Genomic DNA, 20,922 nt, shown 5'->3' with positions numbered 1-20,922 from the left:
TCAAATGCACTTTTAACGAGCGAATGTTCTCTTTCATGCAAAATATTTAAATTCAGTTTACATGTACTCCCCACAGATTCAACAAGAACCACTCAATAAATATTGTCCAGAATATAAAATTGAAAGTATTGCCTAAGCCCATAAACCAACACGGCTCTTTACAAGCCACCCGCTCTCGAAACTCCTTCTTGTCCTTCGATCTGAGCGTTGTTCGCCTTTTGTCTTAATTTCTTAAAAGGCAGAGACAATTACAATTGGAATTTATTTGCCATTGTGGTCAGCACCGGAAAAGGAAAACAGGGAGCGATGTAGAGATGTCATGAGTTACTGTTAATTAGAAAATTGTTATTCAAAGGATTGGTAGTTCGGCTTCGACGCTTTAAGTGTGAAATCGTGTTGGGTAGGAACGATTTGAAAGTCGAACTGTCAATTGATTGCTATTCCTATTACATAAACTTAAATTAACTTGACCCCTTGCAAATGGAGTTTATGTATTTTAAATTAAAGAAAGGAGGCAGTGCAACCAAAATGATACTGAAACAAATTTTATTTATTTTACTTCCAAATCGTCTAAAATAACATATTATCAATATCGATTTAATTGATATCGCTAATCTCTAATTATCGCTTAAAAGTCAGGCATTTACTTAATTAAAAATGGTTCAAGAAGTAGCTTTATTTAATTAATGGCCACTGTACTTCTTATTTTCTCAAAAATAAGAACTAAGGCCCTAGACTTAGCGGATTCTCTACATATGTGTTTTATATTTGCGTCGAGTATCCAACTTCTGTAAATTAACTGTAGAGGTCGCATAAGTTGTGTCAAAATTTATGTAAAATACAAGGCAAAACATTTTTCGACTTTAAGATTCATCTGCCCGCCAAGTTTTATATATTTTAAATAAATATTTACACTAGTAGACTTAAGAATCCCGTACAGTGAATACTTTTACAGTAAGCTATTCCAATATAGTTTATTAGATAAAGCAACAATTTCTTTATTTTTTTGGTGGAAAAATAAGATCAATAATACATAATTATTATACATATATATTTCCTGACAATGCCCTAAAGTTGACCCAATTTTTGGGTCCCCCGAAGACTTACCCAAATAGTGATTTACAATTGTATCGCTGACTCTTTAGACGTTACATTTGGCTCAGCTTAGTATGCTTAATTGGTAGAAGCGAGGTGCTCGAGGCTTTCCCACGAAAAAGGGGCTTCCCTTAGCTTAGCTATAAAAGTAACCAAACCCTGATTTGCCCAATACATTGCGCTGTCATTTTCTCTTCTATAAATACTTAAAATGCAGCAGCCGACCAAAGAAGACGATTGGATTTTACATATACAATAACAACTACGTAGAGGTAAATGCTAAATAATTAATAATATTTTATCATTTAAGCTATGTGCTGTAGTGTTTTGTTTCTGTTGCTGTAGTGATCTTCCCTTTTAAGGCATATAACCAGAGAATTAGTCATAAATAGAAGCCCAGTGCAACTGAAACTTGGTCAATGTAAGCCACCGTTCGTGATTGATTTAGCACTATCTGGACTGTGTTGTAGTTTTGGTTTACCAATCGGGGAGGTTACCATTTCCCCAAGCTTAACTTCTATGTGTGTGCGTGTGATTCTAGTAAATGACGGGATTCGGATCGCGTGGCTTGCGAGAATACTTTAGGCCCAGATCATCGGCAATCTCGTCTATCGCCTCCAGGGCAAAGTCCAGCTGCTCCTTGGTGTGGGCGGCTGAAAGGCAGAATCGGATGCGTCCTTCCATGATGGGTGTGGCCGGGAATCCAGCTCCCACCGCGGCAATGTGGCGAGTCGTCAAGGTGCGAACCACAGCGCTACAAAGAGAAAATGCAGTTTAGTAAAAAGAGACTCCACAGGATAATTGAAGTTTTTTCCCGTTTGATCTTTTAAAAAATGAAATGCTCCTCCACGCACAATCTAATGACAAAAGTTATTTTGGTTTTATGACCCCATTCTTACCCAATCTTGGAAAACAGGTACACCAGCATGGGCACGACTGGGGAGTCCTCGTGACCGTATGTGATCACTCCCAGCTGAGCCAGACGTCGGCGGAAGTAACGTGTGTTCCTGGCCAGCTGGTGGATCTTCTTGCGTCCAATGTCAGTGCCATCTTCACCCATAATGGTCTTCATGGAGGTAAGGATTTGCTGTGCGATGGGTGGCGAGATCGAAGCAGCATAACAATGGGCGTGGCTGTTGGTGCGGAGAAAGTCAATCAGTTTCTGGGGAGGATAAAAGATTATTGATAAGTGAGGAATATGCGAAAGTGTAGCCACTCAAGCATACCTTGGATCCAGCGAGATAGCCTCCAGCACTGCCAAAACTTTTGGTGAAGGTGCCCATCAGAATGTCCACCTCCTTCGGATCCACATTAAAATAATCTGTAACTCCTCGTCCACGGGAACCCATGGCTCCCACGCTGTGAGCTTCATCCAAATACAAGTATGCTTTGTATTTCTTTTTCAGAGCAATAACCTCGGGCAAACGGACTATGGACCCCTCCATGCTGAAGATGCCCTCGACCAAGATCATAACCTTGTCCCATGGCTGACCACCTTTTTTGGGATTTCCATAGCACACACCCTGACGGAGGACGCGCTCCAGATCGCGCATGTTGTTGTGCTTAAAGACCTTGGTGGTGGCCCCGGACAAACGCAGTCCCAAAATGATGGAGGCGTGATTCTTTTCGTCACTAATCACAAGACTGTTGGGTCCCAGCAGTGAGGGAAGGTTCAACGCATTTGTGGCGAAACCCATTCCAAAGACAATGGCATCCTCCACGCCAAAGTATCTGGCAGTTAGAGCCTCCAGCTCTTGCAGCTGCTCGTTGTCACCAAGCTCACAACGGGAGCTGCAGTATGCCAGTCCAGAGCTCCGAGCACTTTCCTCTGAATCATCAGCACACTGTCCAGTAGCGGCGGCAAATCCCAGGTAATTGTAGGATCCCAGATTTAAGCAACGTGTCTCCGTTCCAGTGAACTTGAAACTCCATCCATAATCATCGGTTACGCGATCCTTTAGAGTGAGTTCGTCTCCCGGAACACTGCAGATGGGTCGGTTCCAGCAATCCTTGATTCTCCTGTAAACGTACCTCGAGTAGAAGCTTTCGAAGGCATCGTAGAGGGCTACATAGCCATCCCGACCCTTCTCGGTGGCCACTTTGGGCACGAAGAGCAACTGGTTGATGTAGCCCAGGATCATCAGTAGATAGAATCCCAAATACGTAAGGCAGGCCGTGTGCAAAGGCACCTCCTCAAAGGAGGTTTTCTGGAAGTGCTCCAGCTCCGGCGAAAGTTTGCCCTCTGCCTGGTTGGGCTTGGACTCCTGATCCAGAATGGAGGCATGCCCATTGGGGATCGACTTCTTTTCCGGATGGTAGTTGATCGAGCTGGGACTCTGTAAGAGGGGAGAGGAACGATTATTGGCTGGTTATCGCTATCATTGGTATCACTGTGAATCTTCATAATTTCCATTGAAAATCACTCATCAAAGAGCAAATAATCAATATTGTTAGACGGGCTAGATGGGAAATTGTAAGACAGATTGTAAACATGTTCGCTTCAAAGGGATCAGCACAGTAATACCCATTTATACGAGTATGTATATCAAAACTTATAGTTCTCATGCGTAAACGCTTTTATAAAAAAATGAAAAATTCTACATTCTCACTTGCTTGCCCTTTCTATGCGTTCAGTCAATTCATCAGTCAATTAACATTTAACTAAAAGATCCATATATGCAAGGTACGTATGTACATATATAAATACAATCACACGATAACTGCTGAACAATTTGCTCCACCGCTCACATGAGCCGAGTTCGACATGAAGTCACACAAAAAGAGACAGACACAAAAATCATACAGGGGAAGCCATAAATGTATATAGTATTTGTGTGCCCAACTTGGCACACTTCAACCTCACCAGCTAACAAATAGAGCGTTATAATTAACGTACTTATTTAAGTGTATATATCATTTGCTTATTGATTTTGCTGGCCAAAGGATCCGATACGAGACATATATATATCTCATTAACTGAGCAACACAAACTGCAGATATATATTCCGAAAAATATATATAGTTGAACGTCAGCTTAATCGTATAACAATAACGAGTCGGCGACAATAATATTTCGTGTTTATTATCATTTGCCACCGGGCTTGTTTACTAAATACGATGAGACGGAGTGCGGGGAGCGAAAAGTCAAGTGGGTTACGCGATGCCTAGTTATTTAATGGAGTCCCAGTGTTAGGGTATATAGACGAGCTCGAAGCTACCGTAGAAAGATCAAAATCGAAACCGACATAAATAAATAAATAGAAAAAGTGTAATACTAATTACGCTATGGGTCGCGTACAGAAGGACAGCTAAGTAGGGAGCATGGTGTGGGATCCAGATAATGACTTCCATATGTTGGGGATCCATGGAGTCCAAGATAACGACTGACAATCGACCAGCGCACGCCAAGTTCTAACCGATTTTGTGGGGATTCCAAGAAGTATTAGCTGTGAGTCAGTAGATAATTGCTTTGGCAATTTCATATTCTTAAGTATTTCTTTTTTATTTAAGCCTTTACCTTTGAAATCATGCATACTGTAATCTTGCCGAGCTGATAAAAGTTTTCTATCCGTTGATATTGGAGATATGAGACTTGCACGCGCTAACATTATTTTCGTGTGATTAAAAATTTGAAAAGGTCTTTAGTTGCCATTAAATCAAGCTGAATGATTTCAATAAGTTGTCGCCATGGTACGGAACTATTTCATTAAATAAATTTTATGTAAACCATTGTATTACTTTCCGAAAAAAAGAAATACAAAGCTACCAATAATGAAATCTTTAGGTACTTAAAAGAAAACTAACAATTGCTCACTCCCCAAAGATCGAATTGTATCGGAATTACCCAATGAATGTAATGTTATAATATGTTTATCTTATCTTTTTAAAAAGTTATGAATAATAAAAAATATGATAATCGGTTAAGTATACCCGCCAACAGTTATTCTTTGGCAGCCCAGACGCAGGGAGAGTCCATGAATTTTAAAACAAAACTCTTATCACCGACAAATCAACGCCCACCCAAAACCGCTGCCTTCGGAGATTGCGGAGCATTGTGATTCACCAGCGAATCGCATTCTGCGAGGCTTTACGTAAAAGACTGGTGGAATGGGCCTGATAAGGCGAGCCGGGCATGGCGTGGCATGACAATATTATGACCAGACCAGCATTGTGCCGCTCTCCCCACACACATTGTGCACCCAAACTACGTACTTATGTGTGTGTTTGCTTTGGGGTCGTACTCCAGTCACTAGGAAAATTTCGAATGAGTGCAGGAGTGCCGAAGAAGAGACAATGGCTAGATTAGAGAGTGCATGTGGTAAAATGGACTAGCGTACCAAACAGTTTAACGCACATCTAAAATAGGTATTATGAAATTTCTGAAATCTAAGTTACTTTAACATGCTGATGTTCTTATCTTAGGGCTTAGTCAATTGTAAGATAGCTATCTCAGAGGAATGTATAGACTACTTAAAATTATAATAATGAAAGTGAAATAATATTGCCCAATACTTTAATTTCCAACACTACAAATTGCCTTTCATGATCACAATTTATGAAATAACTCTCTGATCGTATATGATGATAGGATATTTCCGCAGAGTTCTAATAGTTTCTATCATCCGGAAGTAGCCAAAATACGCCAAATGGTCAGCACTCGCGGCGAAAAGGAAAACACGCGAGGAAAACACTGCAGTGGAGGGAAAACAGCTGTGGCTGCCCGATGACCCAGAAGCGGGAAAAGCGGAGGAAAATCGCCAAAAAGGGCAGCAAAAATTGGGCCGAAATTCTCCAGCTGACGCACGCCTTCACTCTCACTCTCTCTCCCTCTCTCTTATGCGCGCTCCCTCGCTCTCACACAAAATCAATAATTCGCCGGCTGGAAGAGCGAGCGAGAGGGTGAATGGAACCAGCTATGGAACCACATTTTTGGCCAATTTTTATGGCCTTTTAGCTCGTTATTTTCGTTTCGTCCAAGTGTTTAACTCGCGTTTCACCCCGCACACTGAGCGAAAATGCCTGGCTCACCTGGGCGTCGTTTGCGGGCTTCGGCTGGCAGCGTCGCGTGCGAATTTCAGTGTACGCGGGTGCCGAGAACTTCCGGAGAAGTTCCTGTTTTTCCGGGGCACTGAGATCTGCCGCCCCATTGCCATTCGGCACCTTTCCGTTTCCGTTGGTCGTCGCATAGCTCTGCTCGAAAACCGTTCCAGAATCGCCGTCGAAATTGCCCATTATTCCGTTGCCGATTTCCGATTACTCAGCGGACAAAAAATTACGGAGAGATCGATGCGTTTTGCTTAAATAGGTTTCTTTCTAATTGGAATGGTGTGGCCAGTTACTCGGCCAGCTGTTATACTGAAAACTGCGCGCCTTCGGTATTTTAAGGTACTTATCGTATTTTCACATATAATTTAAAAGGCCACATTTTGTGGAATAACGCTTCCGGTTGTGTTCTCTGCTTTTAGTACTGCCAGCTCCTAGCGAATACCTCCACCATGCAAGCAGTTCAAGCCACAGTGCTGTTTAGTATACTTTCTGAGCGCCAGATGTCGCAAAAGAGAAGTAGATTTTTGTATTAATTAGATTTTCAAAGAAATTTATTTAAACTAAAATGGTTTCTATTTTAGTCACATAGGGGTTCAACTTAAATTATTTGACAGCAATTTAATGAAAATATATAAATTTATATATGATACGAGGGTTCAACAATGTATCATTTAAGTGGGAGATAAGCTAAAAAAAATAATGTTTTATATTCCATTACATATTAGAAACCACAAGTTTTCAGACTTAACACGTCAAGCATTTTCCCCTTGAGCATTAAAATCGGTCCAAAACTTACGCAAAGAAAAATTCCGCCTCGCCGGCAATAATAAATTAGATTAAAATGCACAAAGAAAAGGAGGAAAACAGAATTTCAGGCAACAGATATTCAGATAAAAGTGCGTAAAGCGGCAATTGTAGTAAAATTCATGAGCTGCGAAGTGCGTTGACTCTTTGCCGCAAGGAGACACGTCTCGGGCAGTGGATTTCGCCTCATAAATAGATCATCTCCATACCGCAGGCTTTTGTTTTTCTTCACATTTTATTGCGGAAGAATTTCGACTATTTTGTAAATTAATCTGCTGTGGCCGGCCGATGACACTTTTCAAGGATTTTCAGAGCCCATTTCAAAATCAAAACATTGAACTCGCATTTCAGTTTCGTTTTCAGTATGCGCCGCATCCCAACTGTGGGTAAACAACATGAAAACGACGCTAAGGCTTCTAATTGAGTTGGAAGCTTTTGTGGCAGATGTAGCCTCTGCAAAATGCCAACACGTTCCCCGGCAAAAGCTGCACCGATCGCTACATCGATATGCAAATGATTGCCAAATTGTCGTAGCCGGAGATGCCAAAAATTTGAAACCCAATCTGAGTCCAAGTCACCAAAGTGGGTGCTACTGTCAGGGCTGAAGCCCTTTGAGCCGCAGGCCCAGAAAGCGGGTCACGTCGGGTTTTCATCCAGCGATTGCCGATCGACGCCAGCGGCACCCTGAAGGCAAAAGTTTCCGCCGATGCCAGAGGGAAAATCACATACCCTTTTCGAGAAGGTTTCATTTATTTCTCAAAGCACTTAATCAAGGATGAGGATATTCTAAAATATAGCATATATTATTACTTGGTCTATTTTAGTAACATGTAAATATTGTATAATAAATTAAATAGGATTTTTATATTCCACTTGACAATCTCATGACATTGAAAGTATATAATGTAAAGTTGAAAATTTCATGAATTTGTTGACTTCGATCATTATTACTTATTTCTATATTTTGCACTTCTATGCCAAGTTAATCCCTAAAACGGAGAAAAATGCATTGTATCTCAAAGCTAGCCAATTTCTGTCAAAGATTCTTAATGCTTATCTCGATGATCTGATGGTGCAAATCGCTTTTGAATGCCACAAACCGTGTTTCTGTCTGCAATTTCGGTCCGCTAACTGCGATTTCGGTTGTCTGTGTATTTTTGGTGTTGCTGCTAGTTGTCGATTGCCGGTTGTTGTTGGTTGCATGTTGGCGGTTTTGCACTTTGGCTGGTTCGCTTATCGAGTGCGGAGTTCAAGTACAATGGCAGTTGAGTCGTTTTTCGGTCCTGACAAATATTTGGCAATTGTGTAATCAAATTACCGGATCAAATCTGACTTGCCGCCTTTGCTGGGAAATTCACCAGCAAAATGGTATCATATTGCTAATTAGTCACCAACGTAAATGAAGTGACTTGTAATTTAAAATTTTCTGTATACCATTTCTACCAAACAATATTTAGTAGTAAGATTAATAATTAAGACCGAAATCTCTGCGAACTTATGAGCACTAATCCAGATATAAATATCCTTGGCAAGCCCTTAGTAATAACTTGTTGTGGCCCCTTTGTATACAATTAGTTATAGTATTCGCTCTCGTTCCATCAGCAGCATACTTGTAGCTCTTGGCCCGCTTTGCATAATTACGACTTGGCTGGCTTAATAAACAAGAAAAGTTCACAATTTCCATCGGGCGACGCAGGCGTTGCTCTAACAAGCATAAAAAACGCATTTGCATTTCCACATGCATTTGTGCGTGCGTGGGTGTTGCAGTTGCCGTTGTTGCTGCTGCCGCAGCCGATGAATCACGCGTGATATTTCGCAGTTGCAGTCTGTGAACTATTGTCTACCTCTGCTGCCGTATTATACTCTTATTTATCTGCCCCAACCCGAAGTACTCCCCCCGGGCCAATAAAATGGACTTTGTACTCCGCCAACGGGTTGACATTTTCATTATGGAAACTCTTTTATTTTTCCTTATTGTGTGGACATGTTTTCTCGCTCTGCCTCCGTTGCCACCGGCGTCGAATGGAAACACTTTTAAAAAAAATAAAATTACTTTTGTATTCTCTTCGATACGAAATGAATGAATTGAAACTATTAACAAGAAGACCTACAAACTATAAAATAGATAAAAATGTCAAATATAAAACATATAAACATGTTGTCTGAATTAAATATTCTTCTAACGAAATAATTTTGTTTTCAGTGTTTGGTGCGAGGGTTAAGGGGCGTGGTCACCTATGGCAGTCACTCAAGCGATTTTCAATGCGTTGACAGTTCAGGTTGTCAATCGTTTTGTGTTGTCCAGTGTAGGTGTTACAATTGTTGACTTGACTGTGCCTTGCGATTAAGCTGTGAGGTGCAATTGAAGGCATTTCAATTGTTGACTGTCAAGACCCCAAAACATTAGCATAGGCTCAACAAATTGTTTACGAGAATGCGCAGAACTGTCAAGGGGACATTTTGAGTGTAAAGCAAACATACTTTATACTTTATTTTAAACAAATTACTCAGAAGTGGTAAGATTTCCATTAACTGATTCGTTTAGTTGTGTTTGAACGTTAAGTAGTATTTTAAAATCTCCCCAAACTAGTTAGTGAACATCTCCGACAAAATTTCCTACAACATCAGCAGAAATGGTACAAAAAATGTCCAACATCAAATTTCAATTATCGCATCGGCAAAAGGAAGCTGACTGAGGGCAACATTCGCCGACCCCAAAGGAAAAATAGAGGAAAAGCAAATGCGACTTGAACAAGTGTTTGAAAAGAGGAAAAAACGGAGGAGCAGCAAAAAACGCAAATTCACTTCGGCGGGCGGCCACCGAACTGAGCTAAATGGCAACGAGCAGTGATTTTCACATGGGCAATTAATGTTTCAATAAACGATATTCTAGCTGCTACAAATTTGTAGCAACAGCAACTGTTGCTGCTGCAACAGCAACAGCAAATGTTGCCTGCTGCCGCCGTTTCATGTTGCATCGACAACCCGAAAAACCCGCCGCGAATCGAAAATGTTATTGAAATTGGCTTTTTATGTTTATGAAAACGGGCGCTGAACTGCCGGCGGATGGGGGGAATCTCCTCGCCACATCTCGTATTCCCATTTCCATTCCGAATCCGATTTCCACTCTCGTTAATTACTGCCATTTTCCATCGTATTTATGCTCACGCCTCGCTCACGTTTTGGCCATCAGCGAACACTCGACGAACATCGCGAACGCGTGCAGTGCGTGAAAATGTTTGCTAATTGCCCGGCTTATAGCCAATTTCCACTGTATTTGTGGGCGGCCAAGCTGGCGAAGGGGGATGGGGGGTCTAATCGAACACAAATTATGTTATTGTTTCACTTAAATCCTGTTGCCAAGATTCCCCAGCGGAGTGTTGCATTTCTGTGGAAGTGCAAATGACTTTTCAATAGAAGGAAGGCATTCCTGCCATGAATGAAGAATAAGCCAAGCTGCGTTTTTATGTTTTATTATATGATTAGAAAAAACTATAAGTTATATAACTATAAGTAAGTGAGTTGTCATATTAAACTTATTATCTTAAGTAGGTGGTAAATGAGAATGTCATAGTTATGAAAACATAACCAAAGAACTACCGCTTCAACCTCAAAACACACATTATAATGATTTGAATTTTCGCCTGAGGTGGATGGAGTTCTTAGCTTTTGCAATTTTGAAATGAAATTTCAGCTCTTGCGGCCATGGGAAGTGCACATTCCGCTGACAACCTAAATTCCCAGATGGAAAACCTCCAATGCACATGCACCGGCAGCAATTCGCGGTGGATCACAATTAAGTTGTCTGCCCTTCCGAAGGCAACCTGTGAGATGCCGGCAAGGCTGCCGAAAAAGCGCAACAATCTATAACTATTTATATGGCCAGCCGCATTCCAAGAGCTCCCAGCTCGGCCTGCCACATGCAAATCTGGCGTCCCTTTGTGGGCCACAAACCGGCACTTAGCCTGGCTTTGATTTGAAGTTCGTGTCCCTATGCGAACTCTGGCAGTCTGACAAACTGACTGGCTAACACCTTGGACCGCTCAAGTGGTTCCCCCAGCTACAGTCGAACACAGCAAAAAAAATGCATAGAGTACTAGGTTTAGTGGTAAAAAGTCGGGCTACTCCGCTTTTCATCATTAAATTACGCTTATATGCAGAAAGGCTTATGAAAAAAGGTATATATTGATTTTTATATCAAATTGAAAAGTAAACTGCCCGCCCTAAGTATCTATCTATATAAATCATATTTATTTTAAACGTATGTAGGAGTACAAGTTTTCCGGTGCAGATCCCCCGACTTGAGTGAGTGATTACAGTTGCTCGCCGGACGGCCGCTCCAACAGGTTACCCATGGGAAATCTTACAAGAGTGGGGGAGAGGAGCCCAATTACCTGGCTATAGGTCCAGGTTTTTACCGCTGCTGCCGCTGCTGCTGATTTTGATTTTGAAATTTGAACTTGGGGCTAAAGGTAAAAATTGTTTGTCGAGTAATTGCCGCATAACGAGCGGCAGTTGAAGGCAGCTCTGGAGCTTTTTGCAAATGTCGAGAGAAGAGCCTGCGGGCGAAAACCGAGAATCGGGTTGGCGTTGCACTTTGCTCTGGCTCCGGTTGTTGCACTTGCACTGAGAAGAATTTCGCTTAGATTCTTGCCAAGTTTTGAAAATCGAAAGGCACAGTAACCTACTCAACCAATCTATCAAGTTATTAAAACTGTTGCAAGTGGCACTATATAACTTCTTTTATTTTTCATCTTCTATAAAATTCTATGATTCTATGATAAATTCATTGATTTATAACATTATTTCTTTAAGTGTTCGTACATTTGCAACTGCTGCTGCCCACAACCTTACGAGTGGCGAGTAGTGCGTTAGAATGGACCGACTTTTGTTAGCCGGATTGAACTGCGATTCAGTTCGGTTTCGCTTTAGTGGCAACCAACGCCCCAGCCGAAGTCGTGCAAATACCACAAGCTGCAGCAAAGAGCCGTGATAGCCAGCGTCAGGTGCATTTCCATCAGCGATAATGCCATGTTGCTGTTGTAGCCGCCGTGGTTGCTGTTGTTTCTGTTGTTGCCGTGGCATCGATTGCGGAAAACTTGCAACAGGCTGCTGCAACCAGCAACAGCAGCAGCGGCAGATATCGCAGTTGCAAGATCACCGAGAGTTGGCTTGCCTGGACCAACAATTGTCTGAAATTTTCGTTTTCGACTTCAACTGTGTGAGGCATATTATTTGCACTTTATTATCACGTTAGCCAAATGAGCGAAACGTGCAGATCACCAAGGATTGTCGGCCGGGGAATCGATGGGGGCAGGGGAAGCCCCCAACTTTGACCTTTCCAGGTGGGTGATAGATAAACCAGGGCTACCATTCGACGGCTCCCTCCCCAAAATTCTTCGCAGTCCACTCTAATAAAGAGAATGGAGGCGGAGGTGCTGCCACGTGGGCGTGGTCACTGCGAGGGCGTGTGCGGTAATATACCAAATAATGAAAAAAGAAAACGAACATTTGGCAACTGGAAAAACGGAATCTGGTTATCTGGACAAATCTCTTCGAGGCATTTCACATTAGTCCCAGCTCGGTTTCCACCGGCCAGCAGCGGATTTTTTGTTTTCATTAATGCCGGTCAGTCATTTATTATAGTTTCGATTTTATTTTCGGCATTTGGCATATAAATTACAATTATTTGGGTCGGTTTGGGTCATGTGGCGGGCAACTAATCGGTTTCCGATGGCGGGGAATAAAGCGCCCCAGGACAGGGGTTACCTAATCGTATGACCACTTGTCGTTTAGAATTAAATGTACCAAATGGCAAAAAACTTAACCTTTTTTCTTGTTAAGTTCAAATGAAATTACTGTGTATATTGTATATTAATATTTACTTTTTTTTGAAGCAAAACTGCAGTTGTTGGTTGGCATAGCATTTAATAAAATTCAAATACAATTATTCGAAAAAATTGCTCATAGCAAATAAAGTGTATTTTCCTTGGCAAGGTTCGTTCCTGGTATATCAGAGGGGAATCCCTGACTGTCAGCTGTGACCTTGCCTCACCCGGAAAGTTTCCCACCCACAGCGCGGGGGTTTTCCGCCCGCATCAGCTGTTGCTCTGCCACACACTGACACACTGCCGGCACATTCCCTCACGCAATGGGATTTTTGCCATAGCAACCGGGTCCATCAATCATTATATTTGTCCCTGAAATCAAACGCAAAAAGCATCCTGTTGAACCGGCGAACAGCAACAGGACGAAGGCGACATTTCCGGTTGCGCATTCCGAAGAGCGAGATGGCCTCAGAGTGCCAAACGAGAGTGAAAACGAGGTCAGGGTAAAAAATATTCTAAAGAGTCCTTGAGACAGCATATAATGCGAAAAGGACCTCATCGCCAAAGAGAGAGATGAATAGCGAAAGAGTGAGAGAGAGTGAGAGATAGAAAGCGCGCGCAGCTGCTGTTGTTATGGCAACAAGGGTTGATGCCTTCCTCTCTCTGGCTCTCTCGCATCCCGGCAACGCATGTCCTGCATTCTGTTCCTGCTGCTCGCCTGGTCGACGAAGGCGCCAAAATTCAACATTTTCACTTGTGTGCGTGTTTCGCAGGGATTTTTAAAAAACTGAGCATAAAAATGTGGTGGGGGTTTGCAGTTTGAAGGACACGCCGGTTGAGTGGCGGATTTGGAGTTGCTCACTTGAGCAGCAGCCGTCACCCTGGCCAACCCACTCCACTCCGGCCGGAAACTGTCTCCTTTGGATAATCCTATTTGCCACATTTTTCTCTTTTTTTTTGCCTTCGCCTCAAATAAATGTTAGCTGGGATTTAAATTTTATATATTTTTATAGAGAAGATTGGCTCAAGTGCACGACATAGCGTAGATTTTACTTCTCAAATGTAACGGGCGATCAGAAATGGTCGCTGCGTTGAATAGGTCCACCACCATTTTTCCGCCAAACTTTCCCACCCACTTTCTGCCACCCCCATTTCTCTATCGCCGCACACAGGCGCTGCACACATCACATTATCACAGCGACACGCATTTTAGGCTAACAGGCAACCAAAACGGCCAACAGCATCACGCATACTAAACTAGCGATGGAATGTGGCAGCATCCCAGTGCCACCCCAAAACAAAATCCCACCTACCAACGAAAGTCCCCGAATTAAATGGGTACACACTTTCTCTATACGCACGCGGAAATATTCAGCTAATGGCTAAGTAGGGAGTTACTGGGATGCGCAGGTTGAGTGGGCGTGGCACTCCAATAACACACACCGACACGAAACAGGAATTCGAGTTGCGGATGGTGTAGAAAGCGAAACAGAAGCGCAGGATCTCAAAGGAGGCGAATGCGCGTATTCCCGATTTTCGGCAATTTAATGGAGTGAGTGGTAGTCGACGAAGTGGTACCTCTTTCTAGAGCTTCTGTTCGGGAAAGTTTAGCAAGTTGAAATACCAATTGTACAGAATGACTTTAAATTAATGCTGAATTTATTTTTGCCAAAAAAAAAGAGTTTGCGGTGAGCATAAATGGTGACTTTTTTGAAAGTTTTTATGCGCGAAGAGTATTAGAATGTTTATTGTTGCAAAACAATTCTTCTATAACTCTGTAAAAGTTTTAGAATGACTAAGGATATCTATCCCAAACACGAAATCTTCCATTTTGGAGTATTACCACAGAGCTTTATTTCAATTGTACCAAAACACCCTTTGCATTGGGGGATTCCAGGGTATATACACCTGTGAGTTGGAACCTCCAGCTGTCATAATTTCTGCTAGGTGGGTGGATATGCTACACTTGCTGCAAAGGGAGAGGGGATTGTCAACATTTTTCCCGCTCCAAAAAGGGGCAGTGAATCTCCGGGTCCGGGTCCAGGCCAGGCTCCGACTCCGTTCCTCAACTATTAGCTAACGGGCACCCAGAAGCCAGTGGTTCCTACGCTTTACGCCACTGCGTTACACATTTTGCGCCGAACGGCATCGATTTTCACACGCCTCTTGGGAAATGATAAGAATGCCAAAAGTTCCAGGCCAACATAAGCGTGCGCACTGAGCTGCTGGTTCATATATCGTTGGAATGCTTGGTATTCCGTGGTATCCTTGGAATCCTCGGCATCCCGATGTTGGGGTAGGTCAAAACATAGCTCCGCTCCTGTTCCCTGCGAACTGAGCGCCATCGATCGATGAAATTTTCTTTATACGCCCGCTGATAAGAGTGCGTGGGAAAAACTGCCAAGGTTATGAGTGGGTTGGTGTGAAGGGGAGAGTTGATAAGAACGAAAAAAAAACTTTGAGCTGATAAGGAGGGGCCGATTAGGTAGAGTGCCACTTGAGATTGCCGACTATGCTATAGAAGTTAAAGAGTGTGGACTATTAAACAAGTAGCGTGACTAATCTAATCGTGATTTAATTGTAATGTAATATCAATATTTTTAAAGCAATAAAAGAAATTAAAAATGCGATAATATTATTGTAAATTTAATATACAATATAATATAATAATATAATAATACATACATTTATATTAAAAGTTTGTTTCAATTCGATCGTAAGTATATGTCATAGTCTAAGTAATTTATTATATATCATCTCTCAGGACTAAGAGCACTTATTATAGTTGTCTTTGAAAGTGGCAAGCCACTATTACATTCAACTTCCCGACTGAAAGAAGATCATCTGTCCCCAGTAGTAATAAACGCAGCTCCCAATCTAGATAGAAAGAGGCCATTCATCTGCGGCATGGCACTTTCCAAGGGGATCTGCTTAACGGATGCCAGGATGAACCTGATATGCCCGCTTATGACATTAAATCCGTTACAAACTCGTGAACCGACTGACTGGGGACTTGTACTGTAGAGGTTGAGGAAAGTCGGCAACCTGGCCAGAGTTCGTGACGTGACATCAACAGTTAGTCATTAAACATTTCGACAATAATTTGCATTGTGCTCGCATTTATATATATTAAAGTACTTCTCCTTTGATTCGACTTCCCGAATTGTAACAGTAGACGACGACCTGGACTCGGAGTCACAGTCTGAAATTGTTATGGCAGGTAATTTACATAAAAGATAAGTGGGTCCATGCAACACACTGCACAATTATTATGGGACCTGTCTATTGTACGGATACGAGTAGTTGGGGAGACTTGGACGCGGAATCGGACTCTAAACCGAAAGCCCCAACCACGATATTTTTCCCCCTTTGTTATTGTAAACAGATATGTGCTGTTTACTTTTCTTTTTTTTTTTTTTGTTGTATTCGGGTCGGGAGCGCTGCGAGTGACTTCCTAAAGGCATTAAAGGTATCAAGACTTGTCGCTGACCGCCTTGTTATGCAAATCCCGCTCAGGTTGCGTATACGACGTGTGCACCCATAAAGCGGCGACTAAATGTGTGAACCATAGCCCATGGTGACTAGAACCCAGAAACCCCCACTTTTCGATAGACATAGACAATATGAAACCAACCGGCAGCCCTGACCCGCTTAGTTAGCGTTATCGACATCGTCGCTCCTTCGCTCGTCGTTCGCCAATAAAACAAATTAAAGTCAACAATTGACGGCGGTTAGGACCTGAAGCTACTCGCCTTGAAAAAGAGCCGCAGCCACAATGGATTTCTGGCCGATACAGCTCGCCTGACTCTGACTCGGTGGCTTATCAGGCGCCCAAAATCGATGGCGAGACCATTTGGCAATAATATTTTCGTACTTAGTAACTGCAATTGTTTGCCCGCAGTTGCACTTTTCCACCATGCTTTCCGTTGCATTTGCATTTGCATTCTGCGTTGTTCGCCTGCCTGACAGTGAATAATTTGCCATTTGCCTTCGATTCTGCGTTCCGTTTGCCGCGTTTAATTCAGCCTAATGACTTGAAAAGGCGCAAAGTTGAGCCCTTGGCGGCTGCACAGGCCAAACAAAGCTAAAAAGTAGTTGGGGCCAAGAAACCACCTAATGAGGGAATGGGAAAACATAACTGATTTATCAAGGAAATTGCATAACATAAAGGGGATTTTGGGATAAATTCCATTATTACTCTTTGGTCATATTGCTATATAGGAAGTAGAGTCATAGTGTTACTTAAAAAACTTGTATAAAATAAAACAAGTATCATTTTTTACCAACAAATTAAGAAAGAATTATATAAATATTGTTATAGTTGGTCAAACTGGGTCATACCATGTAATGTGCGATTTCATTTCACAAAGAGCGCTTAATTCACTTTTTTTAAGTCACCTTCAACTAGGTCAATACTCCATGGCTCCATGATCGATTTTTTGGGGCCTTCAGTCCTAACCTACCACATCCAGAAAATTCCAAGAAATTGTTTGACAATGCAGAACTCTTACTCCATTTAAGTCTTATCACCTGAAGCTTTCAGACAGATTTCAAAGAATTTCGATTTGCATTCCCTTCGATGGTGAGTGTAAACATGGCTGCTTTAATGAATGCGATTACCGTTTTTTTGGGATAAGGTCAGAGCTGATAGTAAAAGAAAAGACGGGTCCCAGATCACGAAGTCATCATTGATGGATGCAGTTTTGCCCTAGGAAGACGAAGAACTTTCGACAGCTGCTCTGGACGATGATTTCATCAATTTCATCAGCCGAAAACATGCAAATGGACCGCATGCATACTAAGCGGCAGTAGAAAATTGAAAGCGATTATCGATGCGGTTGAAATAATGCAAATGGACTCGGACAATCCGTAGATCATGCCACATGGGAAAAAGAGTCATTGCCCATTGGCTTGCAAACTATTGCAGTGCACACATTTTTGGAGTGCCTAACTCGACCTTCTAATTGGTGCAATGATCCGGTGCAATGATCTTCAAGTTGAAAACGTAGAATGGACAGTCGATACAGATAAAATATTATATTCTTAATTCCAAATTAGCACGAAAAATACGTGGTATTTATTATGATACAAAAAAATATATTTTATGCATAATCCTTATCGTTTTGATATTTTTATTTTATCGTTATGAATTATTGATATGTTATTTTATTGTTATATATTTTTAAATTCCAACATTTTGCTGTGTAGCACCCTTGAACTTGTTGTGAACTCAGGCAAGGTTTTCTGGGGGCTGGAGCCTAATTTATTCACCTAGCAGTAGCTTTTTAGGAATTCTAAAATCAAGTCGCGTAATAAATGCATTGGTCTGCCTGCAGACTTGTCCCAGTCCCAATTAAAATGTGTGTCATATATGCATGAGATTTTTGGCGCCTGATTTTGGGAATACCAAATTCAACGGGCACTCCAGTGAAATGCAAATATTCTAATGCATAGAGCTTGAAAGGTGCCAGAAAGTCGGAAATATGCCTTTAATGCGCCTCGCCTCAATTTGAATGCGGTTCAACGATTGACATTGACATGTGCCAAGGCTAGCATCAGATCAACATATCTGTTATCATCGGTCGGTCTCAAGATGAATTGAAGGTATATGCCACGCAGAAAAATATTCTTGTTCATATCTGGAAACGAATATTAAAATTTCGTTCGTTAGGGATTTTAAGATTGGCAGCTTTATTAAATTTGTTTTCACAAACCAAGATTTTATCCTTTAAATATATTTCGCTGTGAAATTTCTTGAATTTTCTATTAGCCTCAACATCCCTGATAAATGGCTCGCGTTTAGCGCCATGCGGGCGCAGCATGCGAAAAATCTTCCATTTGGGTTGATTTCTCGCATTGAGGTGTTTTGTTGGTCAACGCCAAACATGTGCTTGCCACATGCCCCGTTTCGGACCCATTTTCAATACCAAACTCAAGCCTGTCCAGGCGAAGGTGTGAACTATTTGGCCTGGTGCCTTATCTACACTTAGAAAAATATTGACATAAAATGGATTTTTGAACGGTGTTAAACAAAACGGTGTTTGTTTTAAACAAAATACTTCAAAATTCGTAAAATACGATTATCGTTAAAACCCATCGTAACCATTTAAATATACCCTTTCATACCATTTACATACTTAATTATTTAAAATAGAAGAGGTTCAACATATATTTTCCGTTTTCCAAACTAGTTGACATTTTTTGCGGTGTAACTGTGATAGCTGTGTACCTTCAAAGTCCCATGTGCCAGTCTCTCTCACCTTGGTCCTACCTTCGACTTCGCTGGGCTCTCCGTTTTCCCATGAGGGAGTTCTCCTGGCCCGCTCACATATGTCGGAACTCCAACTGCGGAGCTGGGAAAACAAACAGGACTGGCGGTACTGGTTACACATGTGTGAGCTGGCCGGACCGGAGCACGTACTATGCGCGTAGGTGCGACTCCTTGGATTCCCCAGTTCTCCAGTTCCCACACATCCTGGCCGGGCCACATGATGATGTTGCTGTGCTTTTCCCGTAGCGCCAGGCGTGTCCAAATGTTTTGTTGCGGAATTCCTCAAGGCGAGGAATCTCGCACACATTACGAGTAGTCGGCGCTCGCGGAAAAAAAACACACGAGCCAAAGTTACATATGTTCTTTGGGCCATTTATTCAAGAAATTTCCATGTCGGCCGAAAAGGGATTTCCTTGTAGGCGGCGTTTTCCCACGATTTTATAACTGGGCTCGACTTCCCATCTTCCCACCGTCCATGTGTTGCTGGGAAATCGGCGTTGCCTTTGGTTTTTTGCCTTGCGGGGGAAAAGTTCTGATTTGAGTGCGCTCGAGACTTTCCAGCTAGGAGCAGGACATGTGGCCGGTAGCCAGTGCCACTCAGTACCTCACTCAGTCTAATGGCCAGAACACCGCGGTCATCTCGAGTGGACAGGTTGTAAAGTGGCCACACCCGCCGACCGGACACTTGACTCTATGCGCCGGCGCAGCATCGCAGGTAGTCATCTGGAACAGGTAAACATTTGCCAATATCTCACGCTGACCTATGACACGTGTCAGGTGTCTTTGTCGTGGATTCGGGCAAGTGTGAAACAACCTACTACCTGTTGAGGCAATAATGATTATGAATACGAATGAATTAACACGGAGAACGATAAGAGGGCCAATTGCATTTGTTCCTTCTTCCAAAACGAGCTGCAAACGGCAGCTAATTGTATTTTAATAATTATAAATCCGTGTTAAATTGTTTGAAATTTAATAAATTGGTTCCTTTGCAAAAACAGCTTAAATGGAAATACTGCAATTTTGTCCATATTTTATTGTCATCGAATTTTTCAAATGGAATATTGCTAAATCTAGCACTTATGAAAATCAAAAAGGACTACGTATTAATATACCCAGACAAGAAAAATCGGAATTTAGCTAGTTGCAGTGGCCTGCTGAGCACCCGGAAATCCAAATCCGGAAGAGTTGAAGTCACCGTATCCTTCATTGGCATCAGGCATGATATGCGGTTCACGATTTCGGAACTGTTCCGCCGCGAAACGTGTAAAAAATATGCCTAAGCCCTCGATCATTGAGAGCAGTACGCCACCGATAATTGCACTTCCAGCCATGGCCGCCGCTCCATTGCGTGAGGCCAGAATTCCACCAGTAACTGCTCCGCTCACTATCGAGTTCCAGGGATCCTCCTTTTGGCGAAAGTGGACCAGACTGCAGTCCACAATGCTGAACACTGCACCCCAGGCGGCGAAACTTCCACCTATCACCGGAGATTTGGTCTTGATGGCAGCCACACTGCCGGCGACCCTGCGTCCTAGTCCCTGTGGTGCGTTCCGGAATCCCTTGAGTCCCTGGAAGAGCCCGCCTCCAACGCAGCCCATGATAAAGGCTCCTCCGCAGTCGTCGACGATGCGATGGGGACACGGTTCCCGCGAATACTCCTCCATCTTTGCACTTTTCCACTGGCAGGATTTCCTATCACTGGCCGAAATTAAAAACTGAATTTGCTAAATTTCAAGCCTTCTGCTTATTTTCTACAAATGAGTTATATGTGACTTGGCGTCGCTCGATATGTATAAGGAAATTATGAGTTTTGTGTCTGTCAATTCCAGAGTTTGTTGTGAATTGTGCGACTAAGCTTGCTACATACCTAGTAGA

At 42.4% G+C, this 20,922-nt stretch overlaps 2 protein-coding genes and 1 long non-coding RNA gene across 5 annotated transcripts; 1 reads left to right on the top strand and 2 right to left on the bottom strand.

The window, feature by feature from the left end:
- Positions 1 to 529: 529 nt before the first annotated feature.
- Positions 530 to 6,421, bottom strand: lace. 2 transcript variants are annotated; one of them, NM_057266.5, is made up of 4 exons: positions 6,124 to 6,421; positions 2,322 to 3,431; positions 1,995 to 2,257; positions 530 to 1,849 (listed from the first exon to the last, which is right to left on the bottom strand). In NM_057266.5, the coding sequence occupies exons 1-4, from the start codon at positions 6,325 to 6,327 to the stop codon at positions 1,633 to 1,635; spliced, it is 1,794 nt and encodes a 597-aa protein (NP_476614.1). In that variant the 5' UTR covers positions 6,328 to 6,421; the 3' UTR covers positions 530 to 1,632. The 2 variants fall into 2 exon arrangements, with proteins under 2 accessions (NP_476614.1, NP_001285957.1); NM_001299028.1 differs by having other exon boundaries at positions 957 to 1,849.
- Positions 6,422 to 19,596: 13,175 nt separating this feature from the next.
- On the top strand, positions 19,597 to 19,851 carry lncRNA:CR45293 (long non-coding RNA:CR45293). The gene has a single exon (NR_124285.1). It is a non-coding gene; the product is annotated as a long non-coding RNA:CR45293 (long non-coding RNA).
- Positions 19,852 to 20,002: 151 nt separating this feature from the next.
- Positions 20,003 to 20,819, bottom strand: Tim17b2 (Translocase inner membrane 17). 2 transcript variants are annotated; one of them, NM_001299027.1, is made up of 1 exon: positions 20,003 to 20,819. In NM_001299027.1, the coding sequence occupies exon 1, from the start codon at positions 20,709 to 20,711 to the stop codon at positions 20,181 to 20,183; it is 531 nt and encodes a 176-aa protein (NP_001285956.1). In that variant the 5' UTR covers positions 20,712 to 20,819; the 3' UTR covers positions 20,003 to 20,180. The 2 variants fall into 2 exon arrangements, with proteins under 2 accessions (NP_001285956.1, NP_524746.2); NM_080007.3 differs by having other exon boundaries at positions 20,059 to 20,819.
- Between the last annotated feature and the right edge of the window lie 103 nt (positions 20,820 to 20,922).

This window comes from Drosophila melanogaster, chromosome 2L (genome assembly GCF_000001215.4).
Source record: "Drosophila melanogaster chromosome 2L".
NCBI classification, from domain to species: Eukaryota; Metazoa; Arthropoda; class Insecta; order Diptera; family Drosophilidae; genus Drosophila; species Drosophila melanogaster.
This window is presented reverse-complemented; position numbering and strand designations above follow the sequence as displayed.

Bases quoted from the DNA above. Each gene is read 5' to 3' on its own strand.
- lace (NM_057266.5), bottom strand. From the start codon at position 6,327: ATGGGCAATTTCGACGGCGATTCTGGAACGGTTTTCGAGCAGAGCTAT. The intron at 2,258-2,321 runs GTATGCTTGAGT...TATCCTCCCCAG, and splicing joins GCTATCTCGCTGGATCCAAG to AAACTGATTGACTTTCTCCG. The intron at 1,850-1,994 runs GTAAGAATGGGG...TTCTCTTTGTAG, and splicing joins TACCTGTTTTCCAAGATTGG to CGCTGTGGTTCGCACCTTGA.
- Tim17b2 (NM_001299027.1), bottom strand. From the start codon at position 20,711: ATGGAGGAGTATTCGCGGGAACCGTGTCCCCATCGCATCGTCGACGAC.